The sequence below is a fragment of the Mus caroli genome, chromosome X (assembly GCF_900094665.2).
Source record: "Mus caroli chromosome X, CAROLI_EIJ_v1.1, whole genome shotgun sequence".
Taxonomy (NCBI): Eukaryota; Metazoa; Chordata; class Mammalia; order Rodentia; family Muridae; genus Mus; species Mus caroli.
This window is the reverse complement of record NC_034589.1, coordinates 127,831,424-127,846,403: the sequence shown is the minus strand read 5'-3', so window position 1 is coordinate 127,846,403 and position 14,980 is coordinate 127,831,424. Positions and strand designations below refer to the sequence as shown.

Below are 14,980 nucleotides of genomic sequence, written 5' to 3'. Positions count from 1 at the left end.
AGAGAGACAGAGAGACAGAGAGACAGAGACAGAGACAGAGAGACAGAGACAGAGAGACAGAGACAGAGAGACAGAGAGACAGACAGAGAGACAGACAGAGACAGAGACACAGAGAGAGATGGGATCTCAGTATGTAGCTCTGGCTATCTTAGAACTATCTCACTATGTAGTCCAAACTGATCTCAAACTCACAAAGAACCAGCCACCTGCCTGTACTTCTCGTGTGCTGGGATTAAAGGCATGTACCACTATGCCTAGCAAACCTTTGTTAGCTTATTTGATTGTTTGTTTGGGGATAGGGTCTTAATGTAGGCTCAGCTGCTTTCCGTGTAGTCTCCTGCCTCTACCTCCTGAGTGCTTGGATTGCAGCCATATACCAGGTTTTTATTTATTTTTTTATGAGATGTTGAGGATTAAACTGAGGGCTGCCTGCTCACAAGGCAGAAACTCTACCAACTGCGCTATATCCCCGCCTCTTATTGGTGTTTGAGTCAGAATGGTGAGGAAGAACTTTATATTATCTAGAAGTTACCAAAATGCAGGTTACAGTTGTAGGCTGAGGCAAAGAAACTATCTTAGCGTTTCATCACTTGCTTTGTAAAAACAGCCTTATTGAAGGAAAATGGACATGTGATAAATAAGCTGCATATATTTCTTGGAGAAGTCGTAATGCTGTACATTCTGACATAAATGAATGATTTAAATGACCACCACAATCAAAATCACGTACTCTTCCCACATTCTCTCCTAAGAATTCTCTCTTGAGTTTTTCTCTCCATTTATTTGCTTTCTGTCAGTACACAAATGCTTCCCCTCCACATTTTATGTACGTGAATTTGTACAGTTAATGATTTTCATCGCCATTCTTTACTCAGAGATTCATTTTGAAATTAATTACTGTTGTTATATGTATTAATAGTATATTCTTTTTTATTACTATTGAATACTACATTAAATGAATATGCCACCATTTTTTCATACATTTAAGTTCTAATTCCAAGTTTTGGAGTTACAAATAAAGCTGTCACAAATATTCATAGTCAAGTCTGTGATGTATGAACACAAGTTTTTTTATTTAGGATAAATAGCTCAGCGTAGAATGAATGCATCATCTGGTAGTTTTATATGTATCATTTTAAGAAACTGTAAAACTTTTCACTATAATTACAATACTTTGAATTATCATTAGAGGTACATGGGTCAACTCTTCAGATCTTTACCAGTAGTTGGTACACAGTATGAATATATTCTATTAAATATTCAGTGGTTCTGATTTATATTTCTTAATTACAAATGATTATTAGATATCATATGTATAGATAAACTTGTTTGCCTTATGTGCTTATTTGTCATTTGTAAACCTTTTCCTTTAATATTTGATTAACATATTTCCCAGTGTTTGCCTTTAAATATTACCCATTAGCAAATATACAAAACTACAGATTCAGACTTGGGACATATTTATGAGGGGCACGTGCAATGTTTATTGTGTCAGGATAAACATATCTAGCTTTTCAAACATAATTTCTTATGATGAAAATACTATAATCTCTTCTCTTTTGAAATCCATAGTACATTATCATTATGTATAGTCATTCTACTGAGCAATAGCACACCATAATTTCTTATCTCCATCTAAGTACATCATCACACTCATTGTTCAACCTCTTTCTAACCCACTCCTTATTCTTCCCAGCCTCTGATTACCACCATCATTTTCTATGAAATTAATGTTTTTATAGTCCAGATGTGAATGAGATCATGTGGTACATGTCTTTCTGTGCCTAGATTATTTAATGATTTCTAATCCCATTCATGTTGCTATAGAAGCTGTGATTTCATTTTCTTCCTAATATAGCAGGGTATTATCCTATTGTATGGATTATATTCATTAAGAGTAGAGCAGTGTGTTAAGCTCAGAACTTTGTTGTGGAACTCAGTTTAAGACTGAGAAAAGGAACACTGGACAGAAGTTGATGGCCTCAACTCCATACAAATCACTGCAGATGGACTTTCTGGAGAAGTCCATCCATCAATCACATTTCTATGCTAGCCAGCATCCCTTGTGACTTGTGGAGGATTGGAGCCAACAAGTAAGATGTACCAACTGCTTTATAAATGTTACTAAGGCATGTTTGTACTACACAGTAAGAAGTGAGCCCCACAAAAATTTAGGGACTTGCATCTTTGATGCATTTTCTAGGTAGTCAGAGGTCTACAACATGTTGAAATTATTTCTTCTAAGGAAATTGTAAGTTTTGTCTGCTCCTACTACCAGACCTGACACTTCCTGGACTTAGTTTTTTTTTAAAAAAATTATTAGATATTTTCTTTATTTACATTTCAACTGCTATCCCAAAAGTTCCCTATACCCTTCCCCCTCCCCACTCCCCTACCCACCTACTCCCGATTCCTGGCCCTGGGGTTCCCCTGTACTGAGGCATATAAAGTTTGCAAGTCCAATGGGCCTCTCTTTCCAGTGATGGCCGACGAGGACATCTTTTAATACATATGCAGCTAGAGACAAGAGCTCCGGGGGTACTGGTTAGTTCATATTGTTGTTCCACCTACAGGGTTGCAGATCCCTTTAGCTCCTTGGGTACTTTCTTTAGCTCCTCCATTGGGAGCCCTGTGATCCATCCACTAGCTGACTGTGAACATCCACTCCTGTGTTTGCTAGGCCCCAGCATAGTCTCACAAGAGACAGCTATCTTTGGGTCCTTTCAGCAAATGCTTGCTAATGTATGCAATGGTGTCAGCGTTTGGAGGCTGATTATGGGATAGATCCCTGGATATGGCAGTCTCTAGATGGTCCATCCTTTCGTCTCAGCTCCAAACTTTACTGTACTTACTTTTTATTGTGAAAGAGTCACATATGCCTTTGGGATTGGATCTTGTAGACATTTATTGAGTAATCTAAAAGACATCCACTTTTAAATGTGGCCAGAACAAGAAAATGCTCTATAATAGCTCCAGACAACCATGCAAAATGCTGTGTCATTTGGTCATTGTGGCCCAGCAGATTCAATGGCACTGGCGATGATGAGCAAATCAGCACACATGTTGCAAGCTTCTGTAGGTAACAGATCAGATTATAGTTTCTATTTTTTCTAATTGTTCATGTGAAATATAATAATTTTGGCTAATACTGTTTTTAAAAGCTTTAAATCACATTTAAAAATTAATACATACACATGTGTATATATGAAGACACTTGAGTGCTGTCATACATGTGAAAGTCAGAGGACAATTTGTTCTCTCCTCCATCATATGGCTCTCAGAGATCAAACTTAAGTGGTTAGCCTTGACAGCAGGTACTGTTACTCACTATCTTGATCAGGCTGACTTTGAACTCACAATTTTGCCAGTATCCCAAGTACTAGGACTATAGGCATACCTCTGCTGCTTATTCATTTATTTCTAGTGAAGGGCTTAAAGATGCCTCTAGATACCAGCAGGCACATTTAGACAATTTTCTAGCTTTGTTAGTCTCTGTTCTATGTGAAAATTAAATTGCAAAACTCCACATTGCTTTTTTTTTAATTACGTATTTTCCTCAATTACATTTCCAATGCTATCCCAAAAGTCCCCCATACCCTCCCCCCCTCCCCTACCCACCCACTCCCACTTCTTGGCCCTGGAGTTCCCCTGTACTGAGGCATATAAAGTTTGCAAGTCCAATGGGCCTCTCTTTCCAGTGATGGCCGACGAGGACATCTTTTAATACATAATGCAGCTAGAGTCAAGAGCTCCGGGGGTACTGGTTAGTTCATATTGTTGTTCCACCTACAGGGTTGCAGATCCCTTTAGCTCCTTGGGTACTTTCTCTAGCTCCTCCTTTGGGGGCCCTGTGATCCATCCAATAGCTGACTGTGAGCATCCACTTCTGTGTTTGCTCGGCCCCGGCATAGTCTCACAAGAGACAGCTATATCTGGGTCCTTTCAGCAAACGCTTGCTAGTGTATGCAATGGTGTCAGTGTTTGGAGGCTAATTATGGGATGAATCCCTGGATATGGCAGTCTCTAGATGGTCCATCCTTTCATCTCAGCTACAAACTTTGTCTCTGTAACTCCTTCCATGAGTGATTGTTCCCAATTCTAAGAAGGGGCAAAGTGCTTTTTTTAAAAATAATTTCAGTCTATGTATAACTGGAGAGAAAGCAAATAAGGTAGGAACTAACAGTTCAGGTCCAAGGCTTATCAGAGGAAGCAAGATGTCATTTGGAAAGTTTGTGCTGATCCTAAGGGACTCTCTATAGTTATGCCTGATTCAGCTGATGACAAGTAGCCTCCATGTAACTATTTTCATTTGGTAAAAGAGCAGAAGCCTTGAGTCCAAGAAACTACATAAAAGGTGTGGCAAAAGGTCAGCTCCGTGTTAGAGGGGATGGATGTGGTTGGGAGTGGGCAGAGTAGCAGGATGGTTGGTTATAGCCATGCCCACACTAGAGCTGTATGTAGGTCCATGCCCTACAGAAAGAGGGACTATGAGACCAAAGTGAAGATTCCCTTTCTAAACCCAGGGACAGTGTTGTTTCTATGTTTAGGTGACAAAGTATAACAGAAAATGAAGAAGGCATAAGGATAATCAACCAAATATGTAAATAGAACCACCTACAATTTGGATAATATTTGAAAGGTTCCCAGTAAGAGTTTGTTGTAAGCCAACATGTGATATATAAAAATATCTGAAAGGTTTAAATCAACTCCTACACTATTAAGTGTCTTCCCTTTATTATCATGATGAATATGACTTTCTGTCAACCTGAAAGATCAGATTTCAATTTATAATATTCCTGTGTTTTCGTTTCATTGTTTTTTTAAAATTAAACTCTCTCTCTCTCTCTCTCTCTCTCTCTCTCTCTCTCTCTCTGTCTCAATTAAGTTTTATTATGGTGTTTTCAAACAATATTTGTGTTGGTCCATCCTAACCTCACCATTTACCTCTAATACCCACTTGTGCCTTCCACCCCTGTAGTCTCCTTTTGAAGTTATTATGCATGCTCTTTTGTCTGCTGCCCCTTTCTCTCTTTTTAAAAATATTTATTTATTTATTTATCTTATGTATATGAGTACACTGTCTCTGTCTTCAGACATAGCAGAAGAGTGCATCAGATCCCATTACAGATGGTTGTGAGCTGCTATGTGGTTGCTGGGAGTTGAACTCAGGACCTCTGGAAGAACAGTCAGTGCTCTTAACCACTGAGCCATCTCTCTAACCCTGATGCCTCTTTCTTATCACTTTCCCTCACCTCTTCTTATAGAACCCATTCTAATTTCATAGCTTATACCCATGGTCTGTCTCTCTCTCTCTCTCTCTCTCTCTCTCTCTCTCTCTCTCTCTCTCTCTCTTACACACACACACACATACACACACGCGCGCATACACAATAAATATATAAACATTAAAATCGTGAGTGCATGTTTTTTCTTATTTAATTTGCTAAGAAAATTTAAAATCATAAGACTTGCATTAACAGTTACATATCAAAAATAGTTGGACAATAGTTTACCCTACATGTCTAGAGATCTGGTGACTCCGAGGCTGCCCTCTGGTAAGCCCTACATATTCTTTTCTATTGTTGCATGACAAAATACAAAGGATCTCTCTAGAAATAAGCAGTAAACTACTTTCTTAGCCAGATGTGATAGGGTAGGACTGTAACCTCAGCACTTGGGAGGTGGAGGCCGGAGGGACAGAAATTCAAGGATATACTCAAGTACAGTGTGAACTTAGGACCAGCCTGGACTCCATTAGAACCTGTTCCCAAAACAAACAAACAAACGAATGAACAACAAACTGAACAAACCAAAAGCAAAAACCCAAACCAGGTCTCACCATTCCTTCATCCCCATAAGCTACACAGCTTCCTGATTAGCATCATGAAAAAACAAGACAATATGTCTCCCACAAAGAACATCAATCTTGTAGCAAATGCCCCTAAAAAGAACAACCAAAGAAGAAACTCAGGCATAGATAGAACTCCAAAATATAAATAAAATGAGTACAAGATTTCAAAGAATTCAAAGAAGGCACAAATAATTGCATGAGCTTTAATAGGAATGAATGAACTCATGTTGGAAATATGATAAAACACAATCAAATGGCTGAATAAAAATATAAGGACAAGTCAGAAAGGCTTCCACTGGCAGACACCCACACACCACAGCCAAACATCAGGCAGAGAATAAAAGCCCAAATTGGAGATCTCCTTTGGCTTCTGCCCCTTGAAGCTTGAGGAATCCCATGGAAGAGAGGGAAGAAAGACTGTAGGAATTAGAGTGATCAAGGACACCAGGAGGACACAACCCACAGAATCAACTAAGCGGAGCTCATAGGAGCTCACAGAGACTGAAGCAGCAATCATGGAGCCTGCATGGATCTGTACTAGGTCCCCTGCATATATGCTATGTTTATGTTGCTTGGTTTTTGTAGGACTCCTAACAGTGGAGGTGGGGGTCTCTATGACTCTGTTGTCTGCTCTTGGAACTCTTGTGCTCCTATTACGTTTTATTGTAACTTGCTCTTCAGTGTTTGGTTGATATCCTGGGACTCCTGCTATTTTCTGAAGGGAAATAGAGGAGGAGTGGATCTGGGGAAGAGGGAATGTTGGGAATGGAGAACTGGGAGGAGTGGAGGGGTGGGGAACTGTAGTTAGCATGTCTAGAAAACAGTAGATAGATAGATAGATAGATAGATAGATTAATAGAGGAATAAAAATAAGGACAATTCATGATATTGATATTGAATTCAATAACAACTTGAAAATATTGAAGAAAAACAAAGCTGAGGTGTACCTAGAAATGAGGAACTCAGTAAATCTAATAAACATTTAGTGAAATATGATGGAAGATAGATGATGTCAGGACAATAGATATTCAACTTAGGAATAAAAAGTCACCACAAAATCAACAAACTGATATAAATTACGATGTACCTTTCAATAATAATAATAATAATTTGGAATATTAAAGGCCCAATTTTCCAATGAAAAGATGCAGTTTGGCTAAATGGATTAGAAAAAAGAATCATTTTGTTATCTACACAAAGTACAGCTCAAGTTAAAGGATAGATACTATCTTAGAGTTAGCTTTTCCATACAATATATTCTGAGTATGATTCTTCTCTAATTCCTCCTAGATTCTCCCAACCCCAAGCATACTCAAACAATGCATGTTCTTCCTCTTATTAGAAAACAAACAGGCATCATAAAATAAAATAATGTAAAACAAAAACAGTCTAACCAAGGTAGAACAAAACAAACAGGGAAAAAAGCCAAATAATAAGCACAAGAATCACATACAAACACAAAGAGACACATATTTTCACACATAGAAATCCCATGAAAACACAAATTCAGAAACCGTAATATATAAGCAAAAGACTTGTGAGATAAAAAGCCCAAGCATTTGAAATACATATCCCCCAAATACCACGGGGTTTGTTTTGTGTTGGCCATCTACTTCTGAGTCATGCCCTTATGTTTGATTTGTATACCTAGTGAGACTCTGTTGGATAAAACTATTTTTTTCATTTGTGAGTGATTATCGATTGGAGACAATGTCTGCTCTAGGATAAGGGGCTTATGTTCACTTCTCTATCAGTGCTGTGGCCCTACCTTGGTCACATCCCTACTAGATCTTATAATCTTTCCACCTCTTCTTCCTCAGGCTTCCCTAATTCCTGAGGAGAGGGATTTGATGCAGATATCCTATTTAAGAACTTTGGGTTTCTGTATTTCTTCCCATCTACTCCTGAAGGGAGCTTCCCTGGTGTATGAATTCTTATTGATATATGCACATAACAGAATGTTGTTAGGACTCATTTTATGGCTAGGTTCCTTTAGCAGAACCGTAGTATTTGGTTTTCCCAGGCCCATGGCCTATCTAGTTTTATGTTCATGGCCACCTGAGCACTGTTAGGCATGGATTTCATCTCAGGTAATGGGCCTTAAATACAAGCAGATAGTGGTTGGTTACTCCCACAACTTTTGTACCACTATTGTACCCACAAATCTTGTAGGCTGCTCACCTCTGTAGATCACAGGGTTTGTAGTTGGGTTGGTGTTCACCTTTCTCCTTTAGCATCAATTAAAGTAGCTTCCAGTACTATAAACAACAGTCAGTAGGGATGAAGGCTCTAACTAGGTACTAGGCCCTAGGTAGTCTCAACTTCTCTGTGTTTAATGAGTTCGTAGGTGGTATCTTTAAGAATGGAGCTTTACCGTCAGTTTGCAGAGAACAACTAATAGATTTAGAAATAGCCTAGGTGACTTGAGAGTTTACATGTTCTCTGTTGGCTAATAGCTCAATTAGATATAACCCACTGGAGGTTTCACTTGGTGGTGAGAGATACCTAGATGTGGCTTTGTCTCTCCAATTATTTGATGACTGACTCATTTTAGATTTATTTTACATGTTTATGTATTTTTAAAAAGCTTCTGCTATATTAGGATTCCCTATGATGCATGAAATGGCAATTAGTTTTGTCTGTCTTCCACATATTCCCTCACATACTCCTCTCTTTCCCTGACTTGATCCTCCCTTCCCCTGCCCCTCCATCCATCCATAACTATTTATTCTATTTCTCCTTCCTAGGGAGATTCTTTATTCACCCTTACTCCCTTATTCTATGACAAACCTCTGTGATTATATGTGTAGTAGTAGCCTGTGTATTGAAGACATCCACACATAAACTAATATGTGCTATACTTGTCTTTCTCTTTTGGTCTGGTCACTTAAGATGAATTTTTCTGTCTCTATACATTTACCTGCAAAATTCATGCTTTCATTTAAAAAAAAGTCAGGTAACATTTAATTATATATGCATCACATTTTATCTTGGCTGTTTCCAATTTCTAGCTATTATGAATGGAGTAGCAATGAACATGGATGAGCAAGTATCTCTGTAACAGGATGTAGAATCCTTTACATATATGTCTAAAAGTGGTATAACTGGCTTTAGAGGTAGATTTATTACCAGCTTCAGGAGGAACTACCATACTGATTTCCATAGTGGTTAGATTTCAATCCAAAAGCTAATCAAAGATACTCACTTTATTCTGATTAAAAGAACATTCCAACAAGAGGATAATCCATATGCACAAAACTTGTGTGCACCCAACTCTATAAAACAAATACCAGGGGATATTAAGGATTTTATTAGCCTCAATATGCATGTTTGGGCTTGTCACTCAGTGTGAATAGTGACAAAGGACTTAAAGTGTGTCTCTGTGCCATTTGCCTGCCATAAATATGTCAAGTTCCTAATAATGTGTACTGTGTAGATTATATTATCTTTAGTTTAGTTTTAATGAATGTGTAGTTGTATTTATTTGTGAAGTATAGTGTCATGGTTTGACAAATGTATTTATATACAATGTTTCATGATGAATTCAAGGTAATTCACACTATCAAACATTTGAATTTGTATGGGTTAGAAACCTTAAAACCTTTCTCCTTTAGTTTTTTTTTTTAATATGTGAGCATTTTTTAAGAGTATAATTACCACGTTGTGCTATATAGCACTATAATGAATTCTTTCTATTTATGTTTTAGTGATTATTATACGATCACTGATAATGTGTTTTTAAATGTCAATGTTGGTGACCAAATATGCAATTCTGTGTGCATTAAGTAAAATGTTCAGTAAACTTTGTTTTGGTAAGAAGTGTTTATCACATATCTACCAAGTGGAAAACACAATGTAGGTGCTTTAAGAAAGATGCATGCTAAGTAAAACTTTGAAAATATCCTAACAATTTAGAAACTTGACCTCTATAGAAAGACTTAGGTATATATGCAGATAATGCTGCTCAGTGTTGCATGATTAGAATATGCTTCTATACACTGGAAGCAATTATAGCAAATGAACACCCAAGCAGCTTGAAATAGCAGTAGAACAAGGCTTTTCACCTTCAAAATCCTGCCATTTGAAGAATCAGAGCACCTATTCCACTCACATCCAAGTGTACTTTCTTCCTTAAGCTGATTCTAATTGTTGAGTGTTTTTTTTTATTCTTATTTTTTTTTCTTTCAAGAAACACTGCTAATCTACACACAGGTGTAGTGATAACTTACATATATACACCGATGAGCTAACCTAATGGGTATGTTATGATATAATTGAAGTTCACCATGTACCTCTACCTAACTTTTACCCCATTCTCTTAAAAAAAATCTAGTAATAATAGGTATTTTCATTCTCATAGATTTTCTGAATGCTACATAAGCATGCATCATACAAATTCACTTTGTTTACATATATGTATACATATACATGTTTATATATCTACAAGTATATATATATTATATATATACTTGTAATATATATGTATGTATATATATACTTGTAGTTATTGTTTTACATATTTTTAAACTTTATATGTATGTTATAAAGTATCCAGACATTACTTTTTCTGTTATCTAGTTTTCCCCCACTATACCTTCCAATATTTGTGTTTTTAGACCTTTCTCTCTGTCTTAGACCTCTCAGAACTGTTGTATCTCCCTGCACCCACCACCCCTCATCCAGTATCCAGTATTTATTGTTTTATTCAATTTATTTGAAAGGGTCTCAATTCAGCAATCTAATGCTGTCCCAACTGTAGTGAAGCACTACTCTAAGTCAGCAGTTCTCAAACTATCTTGATATTAAGACTAAAGGGGCTCAGAAGCTGCCAGATCAATATGAGAATTTATTATTTAGTAAACCTTGAATGGTGCTAGAGTTCACATTGCTAACAACTTCCCAGGTGCTGCTGCTGTTGTTGCTGCTGCTGTCCCATGCGTCAAACGTTCTCATCTTGTTTCCAGACAAACTGGACCACTTGACAGTTTCTGTGCATAAAATTCAGATTATGCTAGGCCTCCATATCTGTTTTTATAAATGGTTAAAACTTACTAATGCAATTTATTGAAAGTGTAATAAGAGGGTGTAAAATAGTTAAAAGTGATCTGCTCCAATGACTGGCAGGCTAAAACAAAATAAATATACATTAATCAACTTGAGTTAGTATTGATTATAAAAAAACACCCTCACCCATTCATTCATTTGAAACAATTTTATTTTTGATTTAATAATTAAACATATGGGGAAGTCTTCAGTAAATGGATGTGGATGAAGAATTTTAGAATAGGACGATCATCAATTTGCCGTATGGTAATGAGTGTTAGATGATCTCCTATTCACGATGAACCAATTCCTTGATTCTATCTTCATCCATAGCTTCCTTTGCCTTCAATCTGTAGGAAGAAGAAATAATTAAGAACTGTAAAACATATAACATGAAAAATTTTTTAATTGTTAAGAAAATTAGTCTATCCTATGTTTTCTTATCAAAAGTATTTTCCTTTTGTAACTTAAATACTGTGTTCCAGGATATCTCATATAACGTAATGTCTTCAGTCAGCTGACCATAAAAGGTTCTCTAATACCATAAAGGCCTAGTTTTTTGGTGATCCTATAACCTTGTAAAGATACAAATCAGTTATTCTATGTTAAAAGATTCTGTCCACTAATAAACTGTATTAAAAAAATTCTCCTTAAAGACATAGGCAAACAAAATCCAGCCGTGTAGACAACTTCTTAGTGATAGATGTATTTATGAATTTCCTATATCTGCTGCTTCATGGTTTTCTTTAGGATGACTTCCCTCTTTTCCAATAGCTTATACATCTTGTCCTCTTCCTCTGGGTTGTACAATGAACCTTGGGATACACTTTGGGGCGTTATACAGGGCAGCCATAGTGGAGGTAGCTCCTCCTGTTAGGCATTCACCCTCCCAATTATATGCTTCTTTGCCAGGTTCTGGACTTCTCAGAGAGCCCTCCATTCTCCTAGATCTGTGTGCTCCCAGAAACTAAACTTTACTACTCCTCTTGCCTGGGGTGAAGCACAAAGTGGTCATTAATAACATATATACACACTTTGGTACTACCACGGGCTATTTACGAGAAACAACACTTCTCTAGAAACCTACACCCACATAGGGGAACTCACAGGCACGCAGGATAATCTCCCCCTGATCTTCATTATCTTCCCCTTCGTTGTCATCCTCATCCTCTTCATCCTCATAATCATCCTCATCATCTTCGTACTCATAATCATCCTCATCATCTTCGTACTCATAATCATCGTCATCCTCGTCGTCATCGTCATCATCATCATCATCGTTTTCCTCCTCTCCTTTCTTATTATAATCCCGTTGGTCTCCAACTTGCCTCTGATCCTCATCATTCTCCTGGTCATCATTCCAGATGTACCAGCCTTCCTCAACATCAGGCCAGACCTCTTCAATTGCAGGCCAGATATCTTCAATAATGGGCCAGACCTCTTCCACAGGTGGCCAGATCTCCTCAATATCAGGCAGTAACTCCTCCTGCCCGCCCTCTTCCTCTGCGATGGCTCTCACCACTGCCTGTGAAACCAGAAATGCTGCGGTTCCATCGATGTCAGCAGCAGCTTCTTCAATTGGCAGCACATGCAGGACAATTTGTCTGGAGTCGTCCCCCATCCCACCACCATCTCCCTCTTGGTCAGGTAGTCCAGGCTCCTGTGCTGCAACAGCAGACATGAAATAACCTGTCAGATATTTCTTACAGTTGCTAGGAGCTTTGAAGGTGTTGGTTGAGATGGGGCGTTGTTAGGGCGACTGCCACCAAGAAGAGGGAAGATGTTGGTCACAAGTTCCTCTTAGAAAGCAGTGAGAGCAGTAGAGAAGATTTTCCACGGGTCAGCCGATGGAGTTGGTAAGTATAGAGTACCTAAAAAGGGAGGACCGCACAGCACCCAGCTGAGCAGCCTACCGAGACTGGCTACAAGATGGCGATATACCAAGCACAAGTGGGCGGAGCCTTGAGGAGTAATAATGCTCCTCTTCATACGTCACTAGAGCTATAATCTCATTGGCTGAGACAAAGTGATTGACATGCATTATATCCAATGCATGTCTATCACTTTGTAAAGGTCCTTATGTTCTAGGGATTGCTCAGAATCTTTTTTTTTTTTTTTTCTTTTGTGGCATTACTATCTTGGGATACCTTTAAAGGCCATAGAAAACATGTCTTTTAAATTTAATATTGTCAGAAAATGATAGTTTGTCAATATGGATGAACATATTTGACTGATTTTATTTTACATGAGTTATACCAGAGTTAGAAAACAGTTTTAGAAGGGGCTGGAGAGATGGCTCAGAAGAGCGCTTACTCTTCCAGAGGACCCAGGTTCGATTCCCAGCACCCAGTTAACAACCATTTATAACTCCAGTTCCAGTGGATCTTGTGCTCCTGCTCTCTTTGGGCACTAAAGCACATATAGACATACAAAATAAATATAAGTAAAAAAAAATTTAAACCCAATCATTGTGTAGCTCAGATTTCAGCAGTGGAAGACACACACACAAAAAGATGGGGAGACAGAAAAGTTGAAATGCTGAAATAATACAATAAGAACAGTTGAAAGTGAAAAAACAGTTAAAACAGAACCTGGAAAGCATTTAGTTCACACTACCTAATGCACACACACAAAAAAAGAGGAAAGCTGTGTCAGAAATTAGAAGGATGAACTAACCAAACTAAGACCTCCTGTTTCATTCTTTTCCAGTTAGACAAAAATAAAGAATTCCAAAGTATAAAGTATAAATATTGTTCTTTGGAGAAATCAAATGCCTTTTTATACTTATAGTTGATATCTTTAAATATCAAAATAGTACATTTCTGGAAAGTGACAACCTCCATTCTCTTTAATCACTTCCACAAAATTTAGGGGTTAGTAACAATTTGCCATACTCCCCCAGATCAAAAAGGGAGCAGGGTGTTTTCATAAAACACACAAATATCCAAGAGAATGTATAAAGGTTAATTGGCCAAGTACAATAAAAAAATTCCACGTCCTTCAGGGAGCCCAACAAGACTTTCTCCACCTCCGATAAGAGAGTGTTAGAAGTTGAAAAGCTTGCTGTGGAGCCAAGGTGGAACTTGAACTAGTCTATGGTGAGAGGATTGTTACATGTTCTATATTGCCTATACAATATCACAATGGTCTCCTCTCACACATAACGAGAGTTGTAAGCTCACTTGTCGAGACATAATGATCGACATGCATTGTGTCTCTTCTCTGGGGAACACTGTTTATCCCAGTTCTTGACCCTCTTTAGTTGCTTGTGGTTAATTGTCTAGTGTTAGATACAAATAACATTACGTGGATTGAGCAGATTGAATGTAATATACTTAGGATTACATATCAACAATTGCAAAGGAGGCCCTGATTATGAGTGATAGCAAGATCGGGTATATATGGGATGGGCTAGAAATGGGGGAAATGATGGGATTATGTTTTCATTTTAAGTAATAAACAATTATTTGAAAAAAATCGGGACAGAGTAACAGTGAGTGGGATATAGAATTGAAGACTAAAGTTAGACTTCAGAACAAGCTAAACACAAGGCTCACTCCAGCCTCTTCAAAATTTGCTTGTTGTACTTGATTCACTGTTGTGGCCTGAATGTATCTTCCTCCACCAAAGTTCATATTGAAGCTTAGTTATCAACACAATATTGATTGTCACATTAATAAGTTATGATATCATAAGGACTCCCCTATAATGAAAGTTTATGGCCTTATAAAATGAAGACTTGGTTCACTCTGGGAGATGCAGCAGATATACCTTTATATGGCATAACCATTATAACTTATTCTTTGATTCCCAGCTACCAGAATACTAAGAAATAATAAATAAAATATCATTATTTATAAATTACCTAGACTGTGGCATCCTGTTATAACATCACAAATGGGCCTTTTCTCTCTTCAAGGAGTAAATCACCGTGGATATTTTACCCCATACTTTAGTTGGAACTAGGAAAAATAATATTGCTATAGCTGCTTATTTAGAAGCCAGCGTGAGCCTCTACTCACAGGACATAGTGTCAGGAAGGAAGACTGAATATGAAATGGAGGAATATAAGGAGAATGAGACATG

The 14,980-nt window shown here is 37.6% G+C and overlaps 1 protein-coding gene across 1 annotated transcript; it reads right to left on the bottom strand.

Annotated features, from left to right (window-relative positions):
- Nucleotides 1-11,052: 11,052 nt before the first annotated feature.
- LOC110287418 (phosphopantothenoylcysteine decarboxylase subunit SIS2-like) lies at nucleotides 11,053-12,831 on the bottom strand. Its single transcript, XM_021154050.1, has 2 exons — nucleotides 12,002-12,831; nucleotides 11,053-11,244 (listed from the first exon to the last, which is right to left on the bottom strand). Exons 1-2 carry the CDS (start codon nucleotides 12,573-12,575, stop codon nucleotides 11,240-11,242), a joined length of 579 nt encoding a protein of 192 aa, XP_021009709.1. The 5' UTR covers nucleotides 12,576-12,831; the 3' UTR covers nucleotides 11,053-11,239.
- Between the last annotated feature and the right edge of the window lie 2,149 nt (nucleotides 12,832-14,980).